Source organism: Staurois parvus, unplaced genomic scaffold (assembly GCF_062004578.1).
Source record: "Staurois parvus isolate SC_StPar_1 unplaced genomic scaffold, SC_StPar_1.0 ptg000011l, whole genome shotgun sequence".
Taxonomy (NCBI): Eukaryota; Metazoa; Chordata; class Amphibia; order Anura; family Ranidae; genus Staurois; species Staurois parvus.
In genome coordinates this window covers 19,214,786-19,236,982 of record NW_028317807.1, presented here as the reverse complement: position 1 = coordinate 19,236,982, position 22,197 = coordinate 19,214,786, and the positions used below count along the sequence as shown (strand labels likewise).

Sequence of the window (22,197 nt, the reverse complement as noted above, 5' to 3'; positions counted from 1 at the left end):
TTCAAAAAAGCCTATGAAAAAGGTACCAGGGCATCTCATGGGGCCCCCCACTGACCCCGGGCCCTCGGGTAGTGCCCGAGTTTCCAAATGGTCAGTCCACCCCTGATGGTGTAGTGTGTTGATTAAACCTCTGTTATTTATTTGTGTAGATCTGTGACCTCCCTTGACTTTGTTATATAGATCATAAACAATTGAGTACTGTCCGTGATACTTTTTTTATTTACACTAACAAACAATTTTGAGGACACGCTTTCGGGGAGTGTCCCCTTCTTCAGGTCCAAGCAGTACTGATCACAAAGGTATAGCAGAATGTTAGAAGAGATGTAGGGGATGGAAAAAAAAAAAAAGAGAACAGAATTAAGACACAGCAAAAGCAAAGTCTGGGGGGGGGGGGGGAGACAACACTCACAGAGGCAGTCATGCTTGCACTTCTGCTTCTGAACAGCATGGAAAAAAAACCATACATATACTATCGCTATATTGATGATATTTTCATCATATGGACAGAAGGTGAAGAAAATCTAAAACAATTTTACTCATTGATCAACACTTTTCATCCATCAATCAAACTAAAAATGAAATACTCAAACACACACATCAACTTCTTAGATACCACAGTATACATCAGGGATAATACGCTTCACACCTCAATATACAGGAAACCCACTGACAGATGCAACTACCTCCACAGCTCCAGTTCCACAGTTCCACCATGATATCCTCATTTCCTTCAAAATTCAAAGTCAGAAGGAAGACGGTCCGTTCAAAATTTCCTTGTATAAAGTTTAATTAGAGTGCCCACAGGTCAGAGTAGAACACAGAGAAGCCGACCCATATCTTGGACAAAACAAACAGCCACTTTTTCAGGGCTCAGGATTTCTAAGTAGCATAGCATAATCACCAGGGATAATTCATAAAAGTGTGTAAAAAACCTTAGATCTGTGCAGTATGAGTGTTCTCTCTGAAATCCCCCCCCCCCCCCGCACACATTGGGTGTTCTGAGCCTGCTGATTGTGAACTCATTTTATCATTAAAAGTTATAGGCTCTTGAAAGTTGTTTTGCACTTTTATTAGACTCTATTTTAGATTCTCAACTCCTTTCATAAGGACTGTCTATGTTTCATGGAGTGTGGCTGAACCGGAGCCAGTATACCCAGGGACAACTTGATGGATCTACTTAAAATCAGAACATCTTTTTCATTATTGTTTAGATCAAAATGTTCCACATTTGAAAATGATGGAGGACATCCAACATCCTGGATGAGTTGGACTGCCCGTGCAACCTCTGTAGGGTTCAGGTACCGCCTCATGCTACCAGTAGTGGCACTGACCCTAGCTAAATGCAAAACTAGTGAAAAACAGTCAGAAAAGATGAGTAGGGAAAAAAATGTCTGTGGCCTCCACCTGTAAAACTATTCCTGTTCTGGGAGTTGTCTTATTGTTGCCCATCTAGTGCACATGTTGTTAATTTAATTAACACCAAAGCAGCTGAAACTGATTAACAATGCCCTCTGCTACTTAAAGTGTTACTAAACCCACAACAGTAAAATCAGTCTGTATATACAGTAAAGAATGCTTGTTATAATCACTGTGGAACCTAAGGGGTTAATCCTCTGCATTGTGTAAAACGGCTGTTTGATCCTTTCTTCTCTGCCCCTGCTCTTGTTGAAATGACCACCTGATACAGACTGAACCCATAGTCACGTACACATGCTCAGTTTGGTGTGTATTTTTTTCTTTGGAGAGTGAATGTGATCAGCACAGGGCCAATTAGCACTGTCCAGACAGAGGTCAGAGGTTGTACATCCTCCTAGAGCAGAAAGAAAACTCCTTCTACAAGCTTTGACCAGTGCACTGCTGAAGTCACAAGACTGCTCTAACTGCTGATGAGAAAAGTTTTTTTAGCAGTTTATATTTACTAAAATAATTTCATGTCCATGTGCTGTGTACTGCGGGAGACCAAATATAGCGAATGCAGGGTCCTGGGTTTAGTAACACTTTAACTAGTGCAGGATCTTCATAGAATTTCTGATGATGATAAATTCTTCTTTTCTAAATAGTCTGGTATGCAGTTTAGGGATATACATGTAGGAATAGCGGTATTGACATATACTAGCCTGTGTCTGAGCTCCCTATTGTCAAACATTATTTACATTTAATAGTTCCTATGGCAATGGATTTATTTCCTAAATAATTACCGGTACTACATTATTATAGAAGAAGATACAATCAAGTTTGACACCAACCAAGATTATTTTACATCATCCAGAAGGCTAGTAAGGCACATTAGACCTCCTTGGGGAACTACACATAATAGACCTATCCTATTTGGTATCTAACAAACCATATTTACATTCTGCTAAATGATATGCTGATCTTCAAATTGTGAAACCTTGCCATATGGAAACATAGATGTACCTAGGATTACTTGGCACCAAGGATGTTTCTGCATAGCATTATTAAACACTCCAGCACACCTACATTACAGCCCTAGACCAAGGGCGGACTGACAACTCATGGGGCCCCTGGGGCAATAGGGGATCATGGGGCCCCTGTGTCCTTGCCCAAACTCAAAAAAGCCTATGAAAAAGGTACCAGGGGCATCTCATGGGGCCCCCACTGACCCCGGGCCCTCCGGCAGTGCCCGAGTTTCCAAATGGTCAGTCCGCCCCTGCCCTAGACCTTTTATTTGGGTAGGGGTGGATCTGACGCACCCTTTCAGGAAAAACAAAAGATAACTGCACTGCCACTGGCAGTTTTTGTTTTACCATCACAACTAAGAAGGATTACTGAGCGTCACTCAGTGAGGGGCAGTAATTCTTGGACTTACTTAATGATCAGAATTCTGCATTGTACCAAAGACCAGGTGGATGCTACTTAAGTACATTTGACTTTTAATTTTTGTATTTCACCATTTTGTTTTTCTTTTCATTAATTGACGTTTAAAAATTGCTAAGCACTAGAAATGAAGGACTCTGCCTCCCTGAAGAAGCTAACAGTAAAAAATGTGTTAATTTCCTGCCGGGGCTTGGCACCAAGTGATACAGACATTTTTTTAGAAGTCAAATTTGGAAGAGTGGATGCTCTGAATGGTGTGTGCTTTAGTTCAATCACATAATGGCAGTTATTGTGTGTGTGTATGAAAGGTTAACTGATTGCTCAGTTGACCTGACAAAGTGAAAATCACTCTTAATCTGCTGGTGCTTGATTGTTGATAAGTGAGCTGGAAAATCTCTGTACAGCGTAAGTGTGTATGTCACTCTGGTCATCTAGGTTTCAACAAATTTTTGTCATAAACGGGTTAAGGCTTTAGCCAAATAAATGAACACACTGAATAATATTAATTAAAAATAATTCTAAATATTTAAAAAGAACTACCGTAGTGTAATGACATTAATCAGTCTCTTTTAATCCTCTGTACAGTATTATGTAGAAAAGGAGAGAGAGGAGAAACATTAAGAGCCCACAAGGCACTGCGTTAATGCAATAGCAACAAATGTGCTTATAGGAGCAGAAAGAAGAGAAATGATCTCATCAGTCAGCTGCAGACTCTTTACTATCCAGTCAAGGCTAGGTACAACATGGTTACCAAGCTATATTTCTTACCTTTAGTAGTATAAATTAAAGTGATTCTAAAGGTTCATTTATTTTTTGTAAAATTATTATTGTTATACAGGATTTATATAGCGTCAACAGTTTACAATATAAAGGGAGACAATACAGCAAAAATACAGTTCAATACAAGAGGGATAGGAGGGCCCTGTTCCTTGGAGCTTACAATCTAAGTGATAACAAACACATTATAGTTAGAATGAATGAAGATAAAACATTTTTAGCCTTTACAACCACTTTAAAGTGGAGTTCCACTCAAATGTGGAAGCTCTGCTTGTTTGCCTCCTCCTCCCCCCACTCCACTGCCATATTTGGCACCTTTTGGAGGGGAGCAGATACCTGTTTTTGACAGGTACCCGCTCCCACTTCCGGTTCATTTCGCCTTGCCTCACTTAAGTGATTACACATTCTTATTATTACACATACAGTGGATATAAAAAGTCTACACACCCCTGTTAAAATGTCAGGTTTCTGTGATGTAAAAAAATGAGACAAAGATAAATAATTTCAGAACTTTTTCCACCTTTAATGTAACCTATAAACTGTACAACTCAAACAAACTGAAATCTTTTAGGGGGGGAAAGTAAACAAAAAAACTAAAATAATGCGGTTGCATAAGTGTGCACACCCTCTTATAACTGGGTATGTAGCTGTGTTCAGAATTAAGTAATCACATTCAAAATCATGTTAACCACTTGCCTACCAGGCACTTATACCCCCTTCATTACCAGGCCAATTTTCAGCTTTCAGCGCTGCCGCACTTTGATTGACAATTGCGCGGTCATGCAACATTGTACCCATATGAAATTTTAATCATTTTTTTCTCACAAATAGAGCTTTCTTTTGGTGGTATTTAATCGCCACTGGGCGCTTTACTTTTTGCGCTATAAATAAAAAAAGTGCAAAAAATTTGAAAAAAAAAAGTTTATTTGTTTCTTTTATAACATTTTTCAAACAGGTATTTTTTCTCCTTCACTGATGTGTGTTGATGAGGCAGCACTGATGGGCACTGATAGGCGGCACTGATGGGCACTGATAGGCAGCACTAAAGGGCACTGATAGGCAGTACTAATGAGGTGGCACGGATAGGCGGCACTGATAGACAGCACTAATTAGGGGTCACGGATAGGCGGCACTAATATGCAGCACTGATAGGCGGCACTGATAGGTGACACTGATTATGGGTACTGATAGACGGCACTGACTGGCATCATTGCTGGGCACTGACTGGCGTCACTGACTGGCACAACCCCTGGGCACTGACTGGTGGCACTGACTGGCAGCACTGCTGGGCTGCACTGGTGGGTGGCACTGGTGGGCAGCACTGGTGGGTGGCACTGGTGGGCACAGGTGGGTGGGCACAGGTGGGTGGCACTGCTGGGCACATGTAGGTGGCACTTCTGGGCACAGGTAGGTGGCACTGCAGAGTGGCACAGGTGGGTGCACTGCTGGGCACAGGTGGGTGCACTGCTGGGCACGGGTGGGCGGAGCTAGTGGGCGCACTGCTGGGCGGAACTTGCGTGTGGCACTGCTGGGCACCGATCATCAGGGCACTGATCATCAGTGACCTGATGATCGGTGCCGATCCCCGCTCTGACAACTGCTGGTTCTCGGCAGTACTTTCCTCACGATCTGACAGCGTGAGGAAAGTGCAGCCGAGAACCGGCACTTGCATTTCCCTCTGATCAGCGTGTCATTGGACACCGCTGACCACGTGGTAAAAGGCCGCTGTGATTGGCCTTTTACCACATCACGTGATCAGCTGTGTCCGTAGGACACAGCGATCACGAAGATCGCCGGAGAGCGCGTTCTGGGAGGACGTCATATGACGTCCACCCAGAACTGGCCGGCCGCAGTGAAGCCGTCATTCGGCTTTCTGCGGTCGGCAGCTGGTTAAATAGGAGTCAGTATACACCTGCCATCATTTAAAGTGCCTCTGATTAACCCCAAATAAAGTTCAACAGTTCTAGTAGGTCTCTCCTGACATTTTCTTAGTCACATCCTACAGCAAAAGCCATGGTCTGCAGAGAGCTTCCAAAGCATCAGAGGAATCTCATTGTTAAAAGGTGTCAGTCAGGAGTAGGGCACAAAAAAACTCCAAGGCATTAGATATACCATGAAACACAGTGTAGACAGTCATCAGCAAGTGAAGAAAATATGGGGCAACAGTGACCAAGAACTGGATGTCCCTCCAAAATTGATGAAAAGACGAGAAGAAAACTGGTCTGGGAGGCTGCCAAGAGGCCTACAGCAACGTTAAACACTTCAATACTGGGCACTTTTAAAGGAGCTGCAGGAATATCTGCAAGTACTGGCTGTGGCGTGGCACTGGCTTTGCAAAAAGACATCTGAAGTCTCCCAAAAGCATGTGGGAAAATGTGTTAAAGTCTGATGAAACCAAAGTTGAACTTCTTGGCCATAATTCCAAAAGATATTCTTGGCGCAAAAACAACACTGTACATCGCCAAAAGAACACCATACCTACAGTGAAGCATGGTGGTGGCAGCATCATGCTTTGGGGCTGTTTTTCTTCAGCTGGAACTGGGGCCTTAGTCAAGGTGGAGGGAATTATGAACAGTTCCAAATACCGATCAATATTGGCACAAAACCTTCAGGCTTCTGCTAGAAAACTGAACATGAAGAGGAACTTTCAGCATGAGAACGACCCAAAGCATATATTCAAATCAACAAAGGAATGGCTTCACCAGAAGAAGATTAAAGTTTTGGAATGGCCCAGCCAGAGCCCAGACCTGAATCTGATCCAAAATCTGTGGGGTGATCTGAAGAGGGCTGTGCACAGGAGATGCCCTCGCAATCTGACAGATTTGGAGTGTTTTTGCAAGGAAGAGTGAGCAAATATTGCCAAGTCAAGATGTGCCATGCTGATAGACTCATACTCAAAAAGACTGAGAGCTGGAATAAAATAAAAAGGTGCTTCAACAAAGTATTAGTTTAAGGGTGTGCACACTTATGCAACCATATTATTTTAGGTCTTTATTTTTACTTCCCTCCACCGAAAAGATTTCAGTTTGTTCTTCAACTGAGTTGTGCAGTTTTTAGGTAACATTAAAGGTGGAAAAAGTTCTGAAATGATTTATCTTTTGTCTCCTTTTTTTTACATCACAGAAACCTGACATTTTAACAGGGATGTATAGACTTTTTATATCCACTGTATATACATATATTATTTTTTCCATTGTGTGTATATATTTCTGTTTACACCACAGTTATTTTACTGCACTGTTTTAAAATTGTATGGAAAAAATAAACTCTTTATATACTAGCACAATATAAGCATGCAGCTGGTATTAAAAGCATGCGACAGCCATGTCTTGGTCCGTTGCCTTCATGGGTTCAGGTAGACCTATTGCACATCACATAGAAGTGGTTTTTTTTAATTCTCTTATCTACTTGTAAATCCCACCATACACAACTCAAACTGACTGTAAATATTTCGACTATTTTCTTTAGATTTACCAAAACTATGTAACACATTGACCTGTCTAAAAGATGCAATAAATTTGTGTCCAACTAGACAACCCCTTACAATTCATACTTGTATGTGCATCTAAAGGAGATTGTGTAGTCAGATGGTAATGTTTGTGGTGAGCCTTAGGTTTATGGAAGATGGCATGAACTTTCCAAAAAATTCTAAAATTATCAAAAGCTACCTTTGTGAAAATTATAAACAGTTGTTTTGTAAATCATTCATATAATGAGCAATTTTAGTCTTGGCTGTGTGCAGTGCATACTCACATGGTGACTGCTTGTTAAAAATTCAGCTGTACAAAAACTAGGTCTGTCTTAGTGCAAAACCCAATTAATAATTTCCTTGGACTGAGCTTTAACTTTATCCTAGTCCATGTCCCTCACTGATAAAGTCATAAGCTATAAAGTATAATATATTGAACACTTATCACTGCTCAGGAAACAAACAAGATAATGTTTCATGAATGCCAGATAATCACAAAGATAACTCTAGAAATGACCATGGAAAACAGAGATAGGCTGTGAAAGGTACTATAAATGAAACAACAAAATGTTAGTGCCAATAGGAAAAGCTGCTGTAGAATCAGCTGTTTTATGTATTTAGTGTGTTGTCTGAAAACGGGCTTCCATTTTGCTGCAGACTCAAATCTTTGTGGAGCTTACCTTATTTTTTCAAATATATTTAAAAAAAAAAACAGATCCAGATAATGAGCTATTTATATTTCAATTTAGTATTTTTTTTAACTTTTAAAGATTAATTCAAAAGATATCCATGAATACAACTCTGTTCAACTGAGTTCAATTACAAAACACTACTCAGGTGGTAAATAGTCCCCACTAGGATAGTTAAAATGTGCCCACAAATTTCACTTTACTGCATGTACCGTATAGTTGCAGTGTCCCATAATAGATTTTAGATCAGAATTTTAAACTTACTTTGCTTGATTAAGGGATTGAATATAGCTAGGTCCCCAGAAACTGCACTTTTCCAAAAAGTTGACAGCAATGTCCCAAAACATTTAAAAAGATTATTATTCTATATGACTTTGGTGGCTACAATTTGCAATTGTCGTGAGTTGGAAACAGTCAATGGATCCTCTTGACTTGATGAAAACTAAATTGGATTATGATTAATGACAAACTCACCAGCATACTAATAACCACTTTCCTTCTGGAAGATATACCCTCCTTCATGACCAGGCCATTTTTTGCTATACAGTGCTGCATTAATTTAACTGACAATTGCACAGTCATGCAAAGCTGTATATAAATGAAATTTATATAATTTTTTTCCCACAAATAGAGCTTTCTTTTGGTGGTATTCGTTCACCGCTGGGTTTTTTATTTTTTGCTTTATAAACAAAAAAAGACCGACAATTTTGAAAAGAAAAATAAACAATATTTTTCATTTTTGCTATTAAACATATCCAATAAAAAAAATCAAAAAAAATCTAATTTCTTCCTAAATTTAGACCAATATTTATTCTGCTACATTTTTTGGTAAAAAATTCTCAGTAAGTGTATACTATATTGATTGGCTTGTGTACAATTTATAGCCTCTACAAACTATAGTATATATCCTGGAATTTTTATTTATTTTTTTATACTAGTAATGATGGCGATCAGCAACTTATAGTGGGACTGCAATATTGCGGTGGACAGTCTGACATTAACTGACACTTTGTGGGAAACAGTGACAGTAATAAAGTGATCAGTGCTAAAAACATACATTGTCACTGTGTAATGACACTGGCTGTGACGGGGTTAAACATTCAGGGCAATCAAAGGGTTAACTGTGCGCCTAACCAATGTTTTTGTGTGTACTATGTGCTGTTTCTACTTGGAAGTGTGCTGGACATTATTCCCTTTGCAGGGAAAGAAAATTCTGTAGATCGCCCTTGACAGGACACAGCTCTGCCTTGTTTACATAGGCAGAGCTGTGTTCTGTCACTCTCCTCGCCGATCGGTGTGTGCCGGTGCTTATCCACTGGCCAGCACATGCTGAACTATACAAAACGGAAGGCCTGTAGCAGTTTATCTGCTATAGGGCAGTCTTAAAGTGGTTCGGAATTTAATAAAACGCGGGACTCATGGATCCGATACATATCAGGGGACTTGTGAGACCTTGAGGTAAATGTTCTTTCCCAGTTAGTATATTTCTTCCTCTGCTCTCTCTCTCTTTTCCTTCCATTTGTTTCCTATATTTTCTTTCTTTCTTTTTTCTCTTAAGAAGTGACTAAAATTGTTAAATATGATTTAATTTGCCTTCTTTTACCTGCTCTTTTACCTGCTCACCAATACTGTGGAAATAGGATGCTAAAAGTTTGTCCTGTACGAATTTTGAATAAGGTAACTATTTGTTTTTATTAGGACAAGTCTATCATTAATACTTGTTGAATGGTACATTACTATAACAATAGTGACTGAATGTCAATCTTTCTTTCTTTTACTGGATACCTGTTTTGAAAATCTTCAATAAACAGATGAAAAATAAAGATGAATTCCAAGTTTGGATATTTTATATATAGTTATATATATATATAGTTGGACCAATGTATCTTTGTATATACCATACCTGGCTGATGCCCTGGAAGCTGGAAATCACTGAAGTAGTCACTGCTACTAGCGTGCTTCCTGGTCCCTTCGTCAGTGTCTGTTCTGTTGCATTCTGAACAAAGGAAATCAGTCGCTCATTATGGGTGTTATTCAGAGAACACTTTACATTTTCTGAATGAATGCAAAGCATTCTCTGTTAGGACAAGGCGGAGAGCATGAGGTCATTGTACCTCCTCTCCACTTTGTCCAATTAGAGATTATTTTCCATTCATTCAGAAAATCCAAAATTTTCTCTGAATTGCCCCTATGCAGAGCAGCCACCCTCCTGTGTTCAGAATTCAGCAGGACAGCTGGAATTCTTATTTAAGTCAACAGCTATGGGCATGAAGTATGCTATTTTGTAATACTTTGTTTTGGCAACACCCTATTTTGGCATCTTGGTAGCATTGGCATTAAAGAGTAGCAAAACAATACAGCATTTGACATTTGGTCCATAAAAAAGTATACACGCACTTATTTAGAGCAAACAACGAATATATGAGTGCTGTATATTGTTATTGCTTGATCAACCCATGCTAGAAGAAAGCATGTACAATAGTAAAATCTAAAAATAATGACTGTTTCAAATATTAAAACAAAGAATAATATGTGCCAATTAGGACTGAGAAGCTCAGGTTTATCCACAGAGTTCCAGAGAAAATTATTGATGCACTGTTGAAATATTTTTCATTAAGATATTCTATAATGGATAAAATTGCGACTGTGGTTTCTTCACAGGTTGGTTTGATCTGATCTGCTGGAAGTATAAAACCATCTGTCCCGTTATCTCTTAACTCAAACGTATATGAAAGAGGAATTCCAAGGTCAGTAGCCCAGTCCCTTGAAGAACCAGAGTTGTTATCTGTTAATAAATGAACAGAAAAAAAATATAGCCTGATTACTGGCAGTCAAAAGCCTACTAGGTAATATATTATTTTCACTTAACTTTTATTAAACCCAAAACAAAAATGTTATGTATTGCAGCTTATCAATTCTTAGGTGTAGTTGCTGCATTAGTTTCCACTTCAGGACGTTTTCCTTTTATTTTCACCTGGTGATCCTGCCAGTAAGTCTGTTAATTTTCAACTTCCTTTAACAGACCAAGCTGTCCAGAAAAAGTGGTAGTTGGGGGATTGACGCTAACCATTTAACACTTACAGGGATTCCTATAAAGATCAGCTTTTATTGAGATATATATATATATATATATATATATATATATATATATATATATAAAACCTTTACCCCAAAAGAAAAGAAAATGTTGCTGTAACTGCAAATAAAGGTGTTAGCTGGAATTTGGATTTGTTTTGTTATTCAAGTCCTTCTGTTAGTGCAGTGGTGGGCAACCTTTTTTTTCAACTGAGCCAAATCTTGCCAAAACCACGATTGAAATTTATTTTGAGAGCCACATTTTTAAAACTGAAAATACATAGGATGGTACACTGTTTTTAGTTTCAATAAGTTTTTATAGTAATTCATCCCCCATAGTAATTCATCCCCCATAGTAATTCATCCCCCATATAGTAATTCATCCCCCATAGTAATTCATCCCCCATATAGTAATTCATCCCCCATATAGTAATTCATCCCCCATATAGTAATTCATCCCCCATAGTAATTCATCCCCCATATAGTAATTCATCCCCCATATAGTAATTCATCCCCCATATAGTAATTCATCCCCCATAGTAATTCATCCCCCATATAGTAATTCATCCCCCATAGTAATTCATCCCTCATATAGTAATTCATCCCCCATATAGTAATTCATCCCCCATAGTAATTCACCTCCCCTATAGTAATTCATCCCCCCTATAGTAATTCACCCCCCATATTAATTCATCCCTCATATAGTAGTAGTAAGTAAGTAGCAAGTAGTAAGCCAAGTCCCCCCTGTGTCAATTCACTTACCTTTGCTCCGCGCGTTCCTCTCGCCGTGTTCCCGCGCCGTTCCGGTCTTCAGGGCGGACTGTGAGAGGAGCCTAGCTCCTCTCACGTTCGTCACGCTGCCCCGCCTACACACATCCTGACAGCCAATCACTGGCTATCAGGATGTGAGTGGCAGCGAGACTGGCCAATCACTGCATTTGAGCGCGCTGCCCTGGCTGTTTTTTTTTTGGATCACGCTGCAGAGTCCCTGCCGCCCGAGAGGAGGGAGGGAGGGGAGCGGGCGCCCGGCACACAAGAGCCGCATTAAAAGGGTGTAAAGAGCCGCATGTGGCTCGCGAGCCGCGGCTTGCCGGCCACTGTGTTAGTGCATTTAGGATTCCATTTACTACTGAGCATGTTGTAGCTTTAAGTTCCAAAATCTCAACATCTGAAATTTCATGGTTTTTAATTGTGTCTGTTCACACCTGATTGTAGTGTCACTTGCAGTTTGAAGCTTGTAGTCTGAAAAGGTACATCAGTTCTTTTGAGCTACATGAGTCAAGAGTTTTTTGAACCCAATAAACTTCAATGAGGTGTCAAAAACACACAGGGAAAAACATGTGGAAATGAACATATTTTTTTCACTAGTAATTGGCTAAAAGTAATATACAGTGGGGCAGAAAAGTATTTAGTCAGCCACCAATTGTGCAAGTTCTCCCACTTAAAAAGATGAGAGAGGCCTGTAATTGGCATCATAGGTAGACCTCAACTATGAGAGACAAAATGAGAAAAAAAATCCAGACAATCACATTGGTTTATTTGGAAAGAATTTATTTGCAAATTATGGTGGAAAATAAGTATTTGGTCACCTACAAACAAGCAAGATTTCTGGCTCTCACAGACCTGTACCTTCTTCTTTAAGAGGCTCCTCTGTCCTGCACTCATTACCTGTATCAATGGCACCTGTTTGAACTTGTTATCAGTATAAAAGACACCTGTCCACAACCTCAAACAGTCACACTCCAAACTCTACTATGGTGAAGACCAAAGAGCTGTTGAAGGACACCAGAAACAAAATTGTAGACCTGCACCAGGCTGGGAAGACTGAATCTGCAATAGGCAAGCAGCTTGGTGTGAACAAATCAAACTCAGATCCTGCAGTGCCAGAAGTGTCCCCCTGCTTAAGCCAGTACAGATCTCAACCCCATAGAAATCCTTTGGAGGGAGTTGAAAGTCCGTGTTGCCCGGCGACAGCACCAAAACATCACTGCTCTAGAGGAGATCTGCATGGAGGAATGGGCCAACATACCAGCAACAGTGTGTGCCAACCTTGTGAAGACTTACAGGAAACGTCTGACCTCTGTCATTGCCAACAAAGGATATATAACAAAGTATTGAGATGAACTTTTCACATTGACCAAATACTTATTTTCCACCATAATTTGCAAATAAATTCTTTCCAAATCAGCCAATGTGATTGTCTAGATTTGTTTTCTCATTTTGTCTCTCATAGTTGAGGTCTACCTATGATGCCAATTACAGGCCTCTCTCATCTTTTTAAGTGGGAGAACTTGCACAATTAGTGGCTGACTAAATACTTTTTTGCCCCACTGTACAAAAATACTCAAGCATGAGACACCAGAAAAAAACACCTCCACAAATTCTCAAAAAAAAAAAAGCCTGCACAATGATGGAAGACGCTCAGCTCTAATGTTAATGCATCCTAACACTACCCTCTCCCCAGACTGACAATTCTGCTATCCAAAGCGGTCTCTGTTGCATCTATAGTGGAGTAGAGACACACTAAGACATGAAGTCTGTTACTGGTCATATCACTAGGTGAAAAAGCCTCAACAAAATAAACAAACAAATGCAGTTACCACATTTAAAGTATGTGTAAAACAACCCATTCAGTTTAAAATAGAAAAGAAAGGCAAAACATTTTTGTATAGATAGTATAAATATAAAAAAATAATACCCTCTAAGCTCCTTATGTAGCTAAGAACAGAGAGCTGGGGAAGGAGAAACAGCAGCACACCGAACTTTGCAATGAATGACTGCGTAGGGGGGTGGGCATGTCAGTACAAGTCTGATCATTGGAGGAGAGCACATACTGAGCTCCCAGCACAGCTAGAGAAGTAATCATGCTGTGCTCTCCTGCCTAGTGTAGTCAGATTTTAATAGGAAAGCAGAGGGACTGCCAGGAACACCAGGGATTTCGCACAAAAGAAGCAATACAAAGGGAACAGAATATTTTTTTCATGATTGGATAATTGAAGTGAATACCAAAAAGCATGTATAAATTGGTCTTTTTTCTGCTGTCACTTTTCTCTGTTTCTATGAACATACTCAAATCCTTTGGTAAATCGGCCTTCCTATATATCGGCAATATTTATAGGTGGTTGTAACTGTGGGTTTAGAACAGGTGACAAAACAGAAATTATATTTTGAATGCAGGGATTTGTGGGGCGGGTTTACCTTTAGTTCAGTGTTGTCTGCCATGTCTGGGCTCGCTTATGCTGCCTGTATGTTAAACTTTGCTTTTTACTTTTCAATCAGCTGTCAGTATTGCCCTGCAGTTACCTGCAGTGAGGGGTCAGTGTGATGCACATTTTACTGATTGAATTTTTTCAGTTTTTCATTTTTTTTAAAACTTTATTTGAATAGCAAAAAGTGACACTTCAGTTATGTCTTCTCACAACAGCATGGTGTGTTGTGCAGCAGTGTTGTGATGTGCGTTGCTATCCATAGCGCTGCAGAAGTATGCAGAATGTCTGCATTTTTAAACACTTCACCGTACCGCACATCACACGAATGTTGTGCTGAAAATGGGACACAGAAAAATGTTTAAAACTACACTGCTCAAAAAAAGTTAAAGGAACACTTTTTAATCAGAGTATAGCATCAAGTCAATTAAACTCCTGGGATATTGATCTGGTCAGTTAAGTAGCAGAGGGGGTTGTTAATCAATTTCAGCTGCTTTGGTATTAATTAAACAACAGGTGCACTAGATGGGCAACAATGAGATGACCCCCAAAACATGAGTGATTTTACAGGTGGAAGTCACTGACATTGTTTTCCCTACTCATCTTTTCTGGCTGTTATTTGCTAGTTTTGCATTTGGCTAGGGTCAGTGTCACTACTGGTAGCATGAGGTGATACCTGGATCCTACAGAGGTTGCTCAGGCAGTCCAGCTCCTCCACGATTGCAGATCAATACATGCCATTGCCAGATGGTTTTCTGTGTCTCCCAGCACAATCTCAAGAGCATGGAGGAGATTCCAGGATACAGGCAGTTACTCTAAGTGAGCTGGACAGGGCCGTAAAAGGTCCTTAACCATCAGCAGGACCAGTATCTGCTCCTTTGTGCAAGGAGGAACAGGATGTACACTATCAGAACCCTACTAAATGACCTCCAGCAGGTCACTGGTGTAAATGTCTCTGACCAAACAATAGGAAACAGACTTCATGAGGGTGGCCTGAGGGCCCGACATCCTCTAGTGGGTCCTGTGCTCACTGTCTGGCACCACAGAGCTCGATTGGCATTTGCCATTGAACACCGGAATTGGCAGGTCCACCACTGGCACCCAGTGTTTTTTCACGGATGAGAGCAGGTTCACCCTGATCACATGTGACAGAAGTGAAAGGGTCTGGAGAAGTCGTGGAGAATGTTATGCTCCCTATAACACCATTCAGCATGACCATTTTGGTGGTGAGTCAATGATGGTCTGGGCAGGCATATCCATGGAGGGACGCACAGACCTCTACAGGCTAGACAATGGCACCCTGACTGCCATTAGGTATCAGGATGAAATCCTTGGACCCATTGCCAGACCCTATGCTGGTGAAGTGGGTCCCGGGTTCCTCCTGGTGCATGAAAATGCCCGGCCTCATGTGGCGAGAGTATGGAGTTCCTGGAGGATGAAGGAATTGATACCATTGAATGGACCCAACGCTCGCCTGACCTAAATCCAATAGAACACCTCTGGGATATCATGTTTTGGCACATCTGATGCCACCAGGTTGCACCTCAGACTGTCCAGGAGCTCAGTGATGATGGTCCAGATCTGGGAGGAAATACCTCGGAACACCATCAGTCATCTCATTAAGAGCATGCCCCGACGTAGTCAGGCATTCATACAAGCACATGAGGGCCATACAAACTACTGAGTAACATTTTCAGCTGCTGCAATGAAATTTCAGCAAAATGGACTAGCCTGCTGCATCATTTTTTCACTTTGATTTTCGGGGTGTCTTTGAATTCAGTCCTCTGAAGGTTGATAATTTTTATTTCCGTCAAATGATGGGGCATCTTTAAGTTCCTAACACATTACCTAGTCCATATCAGTACAGATATGCAGCATGATATTTTTCTCCATTGAGATCTAATGTGTTTTCAAAGTGTTCCTTTAATTTGTTTGAGCACTGTACATAGAATGAATAAGACCTAAGGCGCAATCAACTGGATTTGTTGTGAAATGTTGCACGTTTCACAATTTATTCAGCCTTCAGTTTAAATGAATGTTAGGAACATACCCCAACATTTCTTCAAAATAAACCAATTTGGCTTCTATGTGCTACATTCCTACTCAAAAGACTTAAAACCTGTTTGACTTGGTAGGACTTTAAAGGCACAACAAAACTGACAATTAAAAATTATAGAGTTTATTTATATATCAAAAGTCTTTTCTTTAAAAAAATATTTTCCATTTACATATTGGATAACATCTTGTTAGAGTAGGTAATTTCTCTATCAACCATCCCCACATTACATTGAATGCATTTTAGTCAAGCATTGCATATGTACAAACTGGCATATTCAGATGTTTTTTTCCATAAGATTGATGCATTTTCTGGAATGTAGCCACTTCATCAGGAGCTATAAATGGGATAGATGAACATTGCTAGGTACAAAACTGAATGAGATTACAACATATTAATATATGTAATTACAAACATATAAATTGTAAAATTGTTGTTAGAAAATACTTTTGATGTATAAACTATAAAATGTTTCATTGTCAGTTTTGTTGTGCATTTAAATTCCCCCCATGTCAAACAAGTTTTAAGTCCCCAGTATTTATTGTCTACCATATTGTTATAACATTATGCAATATTACAGCTCTTAAAATAACTTTGTAATCATATTCAAATGCTTTGTATGCTAGTGTTAGCATGCACAGATAATACGCCAGAACTTATAACATCAGACTTACATAATATGTGAGATGCTGATCCAACTCTATATTTTGTGCCATGTATCTGTGTCAGTCTGGCAGCAGCCTTCTCCCCAATGGACAGCTGCAAAATAAACATTGGAAAAAAACATTTTGATATGAGTACCTGAGAGCCAAAAAAAAGAACCACATTTGCAAGACTGGGGCCAAGTTTTGACACTTTCACCCTAACATGATCATGTTAATATAAGCACAATATAGGCTTCCAAAAGAATAAAAAACAACTAACATAAAATATTAATCTTGATTACTGATCTTCTCATTTCCTTACTGCCACTGTTTGAACCAGATTAGTCATTGAAGCCTTTAGATGGTTAACACCCTTGAGATCATGCATTCATATGAATGAGCCTAGCTATGTAGGACTAGCTAATTATAACATGGCTTGCAATTAATTAACTGCTTTATATTTTACAGAATACATCATTTTGATGTATTTCACAAGAATGGACCCACTCTGTACACACTGTACTTTTTTGCATTAATTTACTAAACGCAAGTAGTCTGTTCATTTTGCTAGGGATTTTCACTTGGCAAGGCTATTTTCCCTTCAGCTTAGTGAATGTTGTGAAAATTCACTTTGCTAAGACTACCCAATCATGTGCAAATAAAATGTAGTATTTTGCTTGCTTCTGATTGGATGATGGAAGTCAGCAGAGCTTCAAGTCATTCACTAAGCTAAGGTAAAATTCTCTTGCAAAGTGAACAGCCTATTTTATTTTAGTAAATAAACCCTTGTATGTAAACAAGGGATACAAGCCCTTTAACTGCATACAAATATCTGAGATTGAAAAGGAGTACAAATGCCATCTAACAAAATATATGAATAATATTACTTCATGACGATGTAAGGCCTTGTTCTGGGTGAACTTCATTTAACACCTTCCCGCCCAGCCTATAGCAGATTGATGGCCGGGTGGGACACTTGCCATTGTGACTGGGCGTAATATGACGTCCTGTCAAAACAAGCCTTTCACGCGGCGTTACCTGTCACTGGCTATGTCCACGGGACACAGCCGATGACATATCACTACATCAGCCCATTGCCAGTGTCATGTGACCGTTGTGACCAATCACAGCAGATCAGATATCAATTGTATACAATGGATGACTTCCTGTCATGCCATCCATTGTATACAATTATGTTGTTAGCTGTGACTGGTCAAGGCAGTCACATGATACAGACAGGGCCAATCACAGCCCATCTGTATCATGTGATCAGCTTTGCCCAATCACAGCTTGTCACAACAAAAGACTGAATGAATCCATTTTATTCAGTAGCAATGATTGCAAATATCAATTAAATACATTGGTATTAGCAATCATAATGTATTAAAAAAATCCTGATCACTTGCCCAGAGTAGTTCAGTGTTACTATGGTAACATTGTATTGCTTTGGTCACAGTGTGCTGAAAAATAAAATAGTAAAAAAAAGAAAAAATGTAATAAAAAATAAAAAAAATATTATAAAAATTAAAAAAAAAATACAAATTCAATTATTATTTTCACCAAAGAAATGTAGCAGAATACATTTTGACCTGAATTTGTGAAGAAATGCTATTTATTTGCAAAATTTTATAACCGAATCGAAGAAAAGTGCGTTTTTTTTCAAAAGTTTCAGGTGTTTTTTGTTTTATTTAGCAAAAAATAAAAAAAATCTGTGGTGATTAAATACCACCAAAAGAAAGCTCTATTTGTGTGAAAAAAAAATTATAAAAATTTCATACGGGTACAGTGTTGCATGACCGCGCAATTGTCATTCAAAGTGCAACAGCTCTGAAAGCTGGAAATTGACCTGGGCAGGAAGGGGGTATAAGTGCTCGGTATTGAAGTGGTTTAGTATTATAACTTGTGTATTTATTTTTGGATAGTATAAAGGAAGGATGGCCGGCCTACTGAGAACACAGGTCCAACTAACATATAACCTCTGTTGCCAATATTCCTACTCACCCGATTTAAATAATGTATAAGTCTCTGATATATTTTTGTACTGCCTTAATAAAAATAACATTCAATAGTCAAGTTCCTAATTTATTGCAAAATACATTTAATGGTAATATATTACATTTTTAGAAATGTGTTATTCTGTTCTATGTGTCACAGGCCAACAAGCTAATCTTTCTCTAGCTATAAAAGTGCACAAATCTTTCACTGTACAATAAAAGGATCTAGGATATTACCATTTCTTCATGGTTAACAGAGGGATTTCGGGTATAGCCATATGGGAGAAGAATGAGTTGTCCATAGGAATGAATTGTCAGGAAACCCAAGATGTCAGATTTCAGCCTGTTCATCAGTTGTTGCACAGCATGGACCTCTGGTTCGGAGGCTGGGCCAGTTCCACAGAATGTAAGGCTGCTACAGTTTGTGGATGCACCAATAGCTACAAGGCAATAATTTAAAACAGAATTAAACCAGTTAAAGCATCTCAGTAAAGACTTATGTGGCATATTAAGTAAAATGTATGGTTAAGCACAGGCATTGTTTTAGAGATAAACGCCCTCTTCAATAGTCATTACCAATGCCTGTGAAGTCATTGTTGGTGTCTATGACCATTGTTTTGGGTTGAATCAATGTCAGCCCATTTGAAGTGTGCAAAAACCTCTACATTTTATCTTTCTGTATAGAAAGGCTGCCCAAGTGTTCATGACAGTTATATAATGTACAATTGTGCATTATTTTACTGAGATGCTGCGGATATATTTTGAGGAATATAAACACAATAAAAAACAAAACTGTGTTTTTCTCTGGAGTGGTATTTTGTGTAGTCTAGTCCCCCAAAGCATCCAATATAATTACAGAGCCATGATTTAGTTGTCACCATAGTGCTTCCAGCATATAAGTGTAATGAGAGCCATTTCTTCATAGATATTTTCCAAATGTGCTGCAAAGCTGATTTACTACTTGTGTCTACTAATATTTTGATAATGTGAAATGGTTCTTCTTACTGAGCAATTATTGCGTCAGTCAGACCATCATTGTGGAGAATCTGGGAGACTGCTCTTCATACCATGATGTACCCTTTGTAAAGAGATCCTGTTACTTCATCCAGTATAGGTAAAATACAGGTTCACTTTATTTTTATTCTGAAGCTAAAGTATGGTAGAGCTGTAACTATTTAAACAGGTGACAATTAAAGTAAAATCATTCTTGAGAGCATCAAAACTCACAAAGAGGGTAAATCTGACCTTATATGTTACAGGTAGGTCCTTACATAGTTTTACATATTTTAAAAGAGATTGAAATACACTTGTATGTCAACACAGTTCCTTCTGGGAATGGTTTCTAGATTCTTTAGTCCAGTAGATTAAAGTCACTTCTTGTTTTGTTTAGTGGTTTTATCATCTCCTCACCTGAAAAATAATCAGTACTATTTTTTATCTAAATTGGAGTTCATATTTAAAGTCAATCTCTGGGCAAAGCTCTATACACTCCTATACCTCCTACCCCATTCTGACCCATTCATTTGTTAAACTTCTGAAGATTTTTTTACTTATCTAACTCCATTATCTAACACCATTCATGTTCCTCACTGGTGCTCCTTCTAAAAGTGATAACATGTGATCCAGTGCTGTGTTCTTTTTTCTGTGATGACCAGTTGCCTCATCATGACATATTCACACCTCTGCAATCTCCTGCATCTTAAGAGAGCCCCACTGATGGACAGTAAACAGGAAATGCCCACATAATTCAGGCAAACATGTGAACACCTGGAGAAAAAAAAATCTCTGCAGTGAAGACGACTTGTGATAACCACTGATTTAGGTAAGTAAAGGAACTTTTAGATTTCTTTTTCTTTAAATAATTTACTAATTATTAGGGGGAGGAACAAAGGGTTCGGGGGAGGGGGTGGGGGTGGGGTAAAGTGTATGGACAGAGAAACCTTTCAAACCACGGTTAATACATTTTTTTTACATTCCCATAGAAATAAACATTGGCCCTTTCTATGAACTTACAGCACCATTTTGAATCAAAGTTTCGATTGAGGTCAACTCCAAAGCAAGTTCTATTGTTATGGGGTGACCGTGATTTTCTCCAGAGGCGATCCTATGTATTAAAAGCAGGATAAAATAGAGATTGAGAAACAAAAACCATTAAAAGATGCATTACTTAAGCATGGATCAAATGCTTTCAGAATGCATGGAAGCAGTTAATATTATTGAAAATCATTTTACTGTGTTATTTTTTCTTACCGTAGTCCAGGAGTACACAAACCCATCAATATTGAGGACAGGAACAATATAAAAGTCTATATTTTCGAGGGCTTTATGTATGACTTTATTGCTGTTATGTTGTACAAGTAGCTGAAAAACAAATGTAAAAAGTATATTTTTATATTTTATTTGATATCATTACAGACTGTCAGAATAAAAATACAGATACAATTAACACATACTTACATGTATTACACAAGTAGAATATGAATACTAAAGTAAAATATCATATCTGTCTCTGTAGGTATTATGGGGAATTATATGATTGTGTGTATGGACATGTGTGGGAGAAAGTGGAAATATTTCTAGTATACCTTGGCTAGGCTAAACCTGTAAAAGCATACACTATATTGCCAAAAGTATTGGCATGCCTGCCTTTACATGCACATGAACTTTTAATGGCATCCCAGTCTTAGTCCGTTGGGTTCAATATTGAGTTGGCCTACTTTTGCAGCTATGGCAGCTTCAGCTCTTCTAGGAAGGCTGTCCACAAGGTTTAGTAGTGTGTCTATGGGAATATTTGACCATTCTTCCAGAAGCGCATTTGTGAGGTCAGGCACTGATGTCGGACTAGAAGGCCTAGCTCGCAGTCTCCGATCTAATTCCTCCCAAAGGTGTTCTATCAGGCTGAGGTCAGGACTTTGTGCAGGTCAGTCAAGTTCCTCCCCCAAAACTCGCTCATCCATGTCTTTAGAGACCTTGCTTTGTGCACTGGTGCGCAGTCATGTTGGAACAGGAAGGGGCCATCATCAAACTGTTCCCACAAACTTGGGAGCATGACATTGTCCAAAGTGTTTTGGTATGCTGGGCCTGCAGAGTTCCCCTCACTGGAACTAAGGGGCCAATCCCAACCCCTGAAATACAACCTTACACCATAATTCACCCTCCACCAAACTTTACACTTGGCACAATGCAGTTAGGCAAGTACCATTCTCCTGGCAACTGCCAAACCCAGACACGTCCATTGGATTGTCAGACAGAGAAGCATGATTTGTCACTCCAGACAACATATCTCCACTTCTCTAGAGTTCAGTGGCAGCGTGATTTACACCACTGCATCCAACCCTTTGCATTGCACTTGGTGATGTAAGGCATGGATGCAGCTGCTCATCCTTGGAAACCCATTTCATGAAGCATTCTATGCACTGTTGTTGTGCTAATCTGAAGACCACATAACG

At 39.2% G+C, this 22,197-nt stretch overlaps 1 protein-coding gene across 1 annotated transcript in view; it reads right to left on the bottom strand.

Annotated features, from left to right (window-relative positions):
• Positions 1 to 7,800: 7,800 nt before the first annotated feature.
• The window catches only part of LOC149473821 (carboxypeptidase O-like), a 57,986-nt gene continuing 43,589 nt past the window's right edge, over positions 7,801 to 22,197 (bottom strand). The window contains exons 7-11 of the mRNA XM_089671528.1: positions 20,999 to 21,109; positions 20,762 to 20,852; positions 18,986 to 19,188; positions 16,785 to 16,869; positions 7,801 to 10,558 (exon numbers count right to left, since the gene is read on the bottom strand). Coding sequence (XP_089527654.1) covers positions 10,287 to 10,558; positions 16,785 to 16,869; positions 18,986 to 19,188; positions 20,762 to 20,852; positions 20,999 to 21,109 — 762 coding nt within the window. The 3' untranslated portion in view covers positions 7,801 to 10,286. The remainder of the gene's footprint in view (positions 10,559 to 16,784; positions 16,870 to 18,985; positions 19,189 to 20,761; positions 20,853 to 20,998; positions 21,110 to 22,197) is intronic.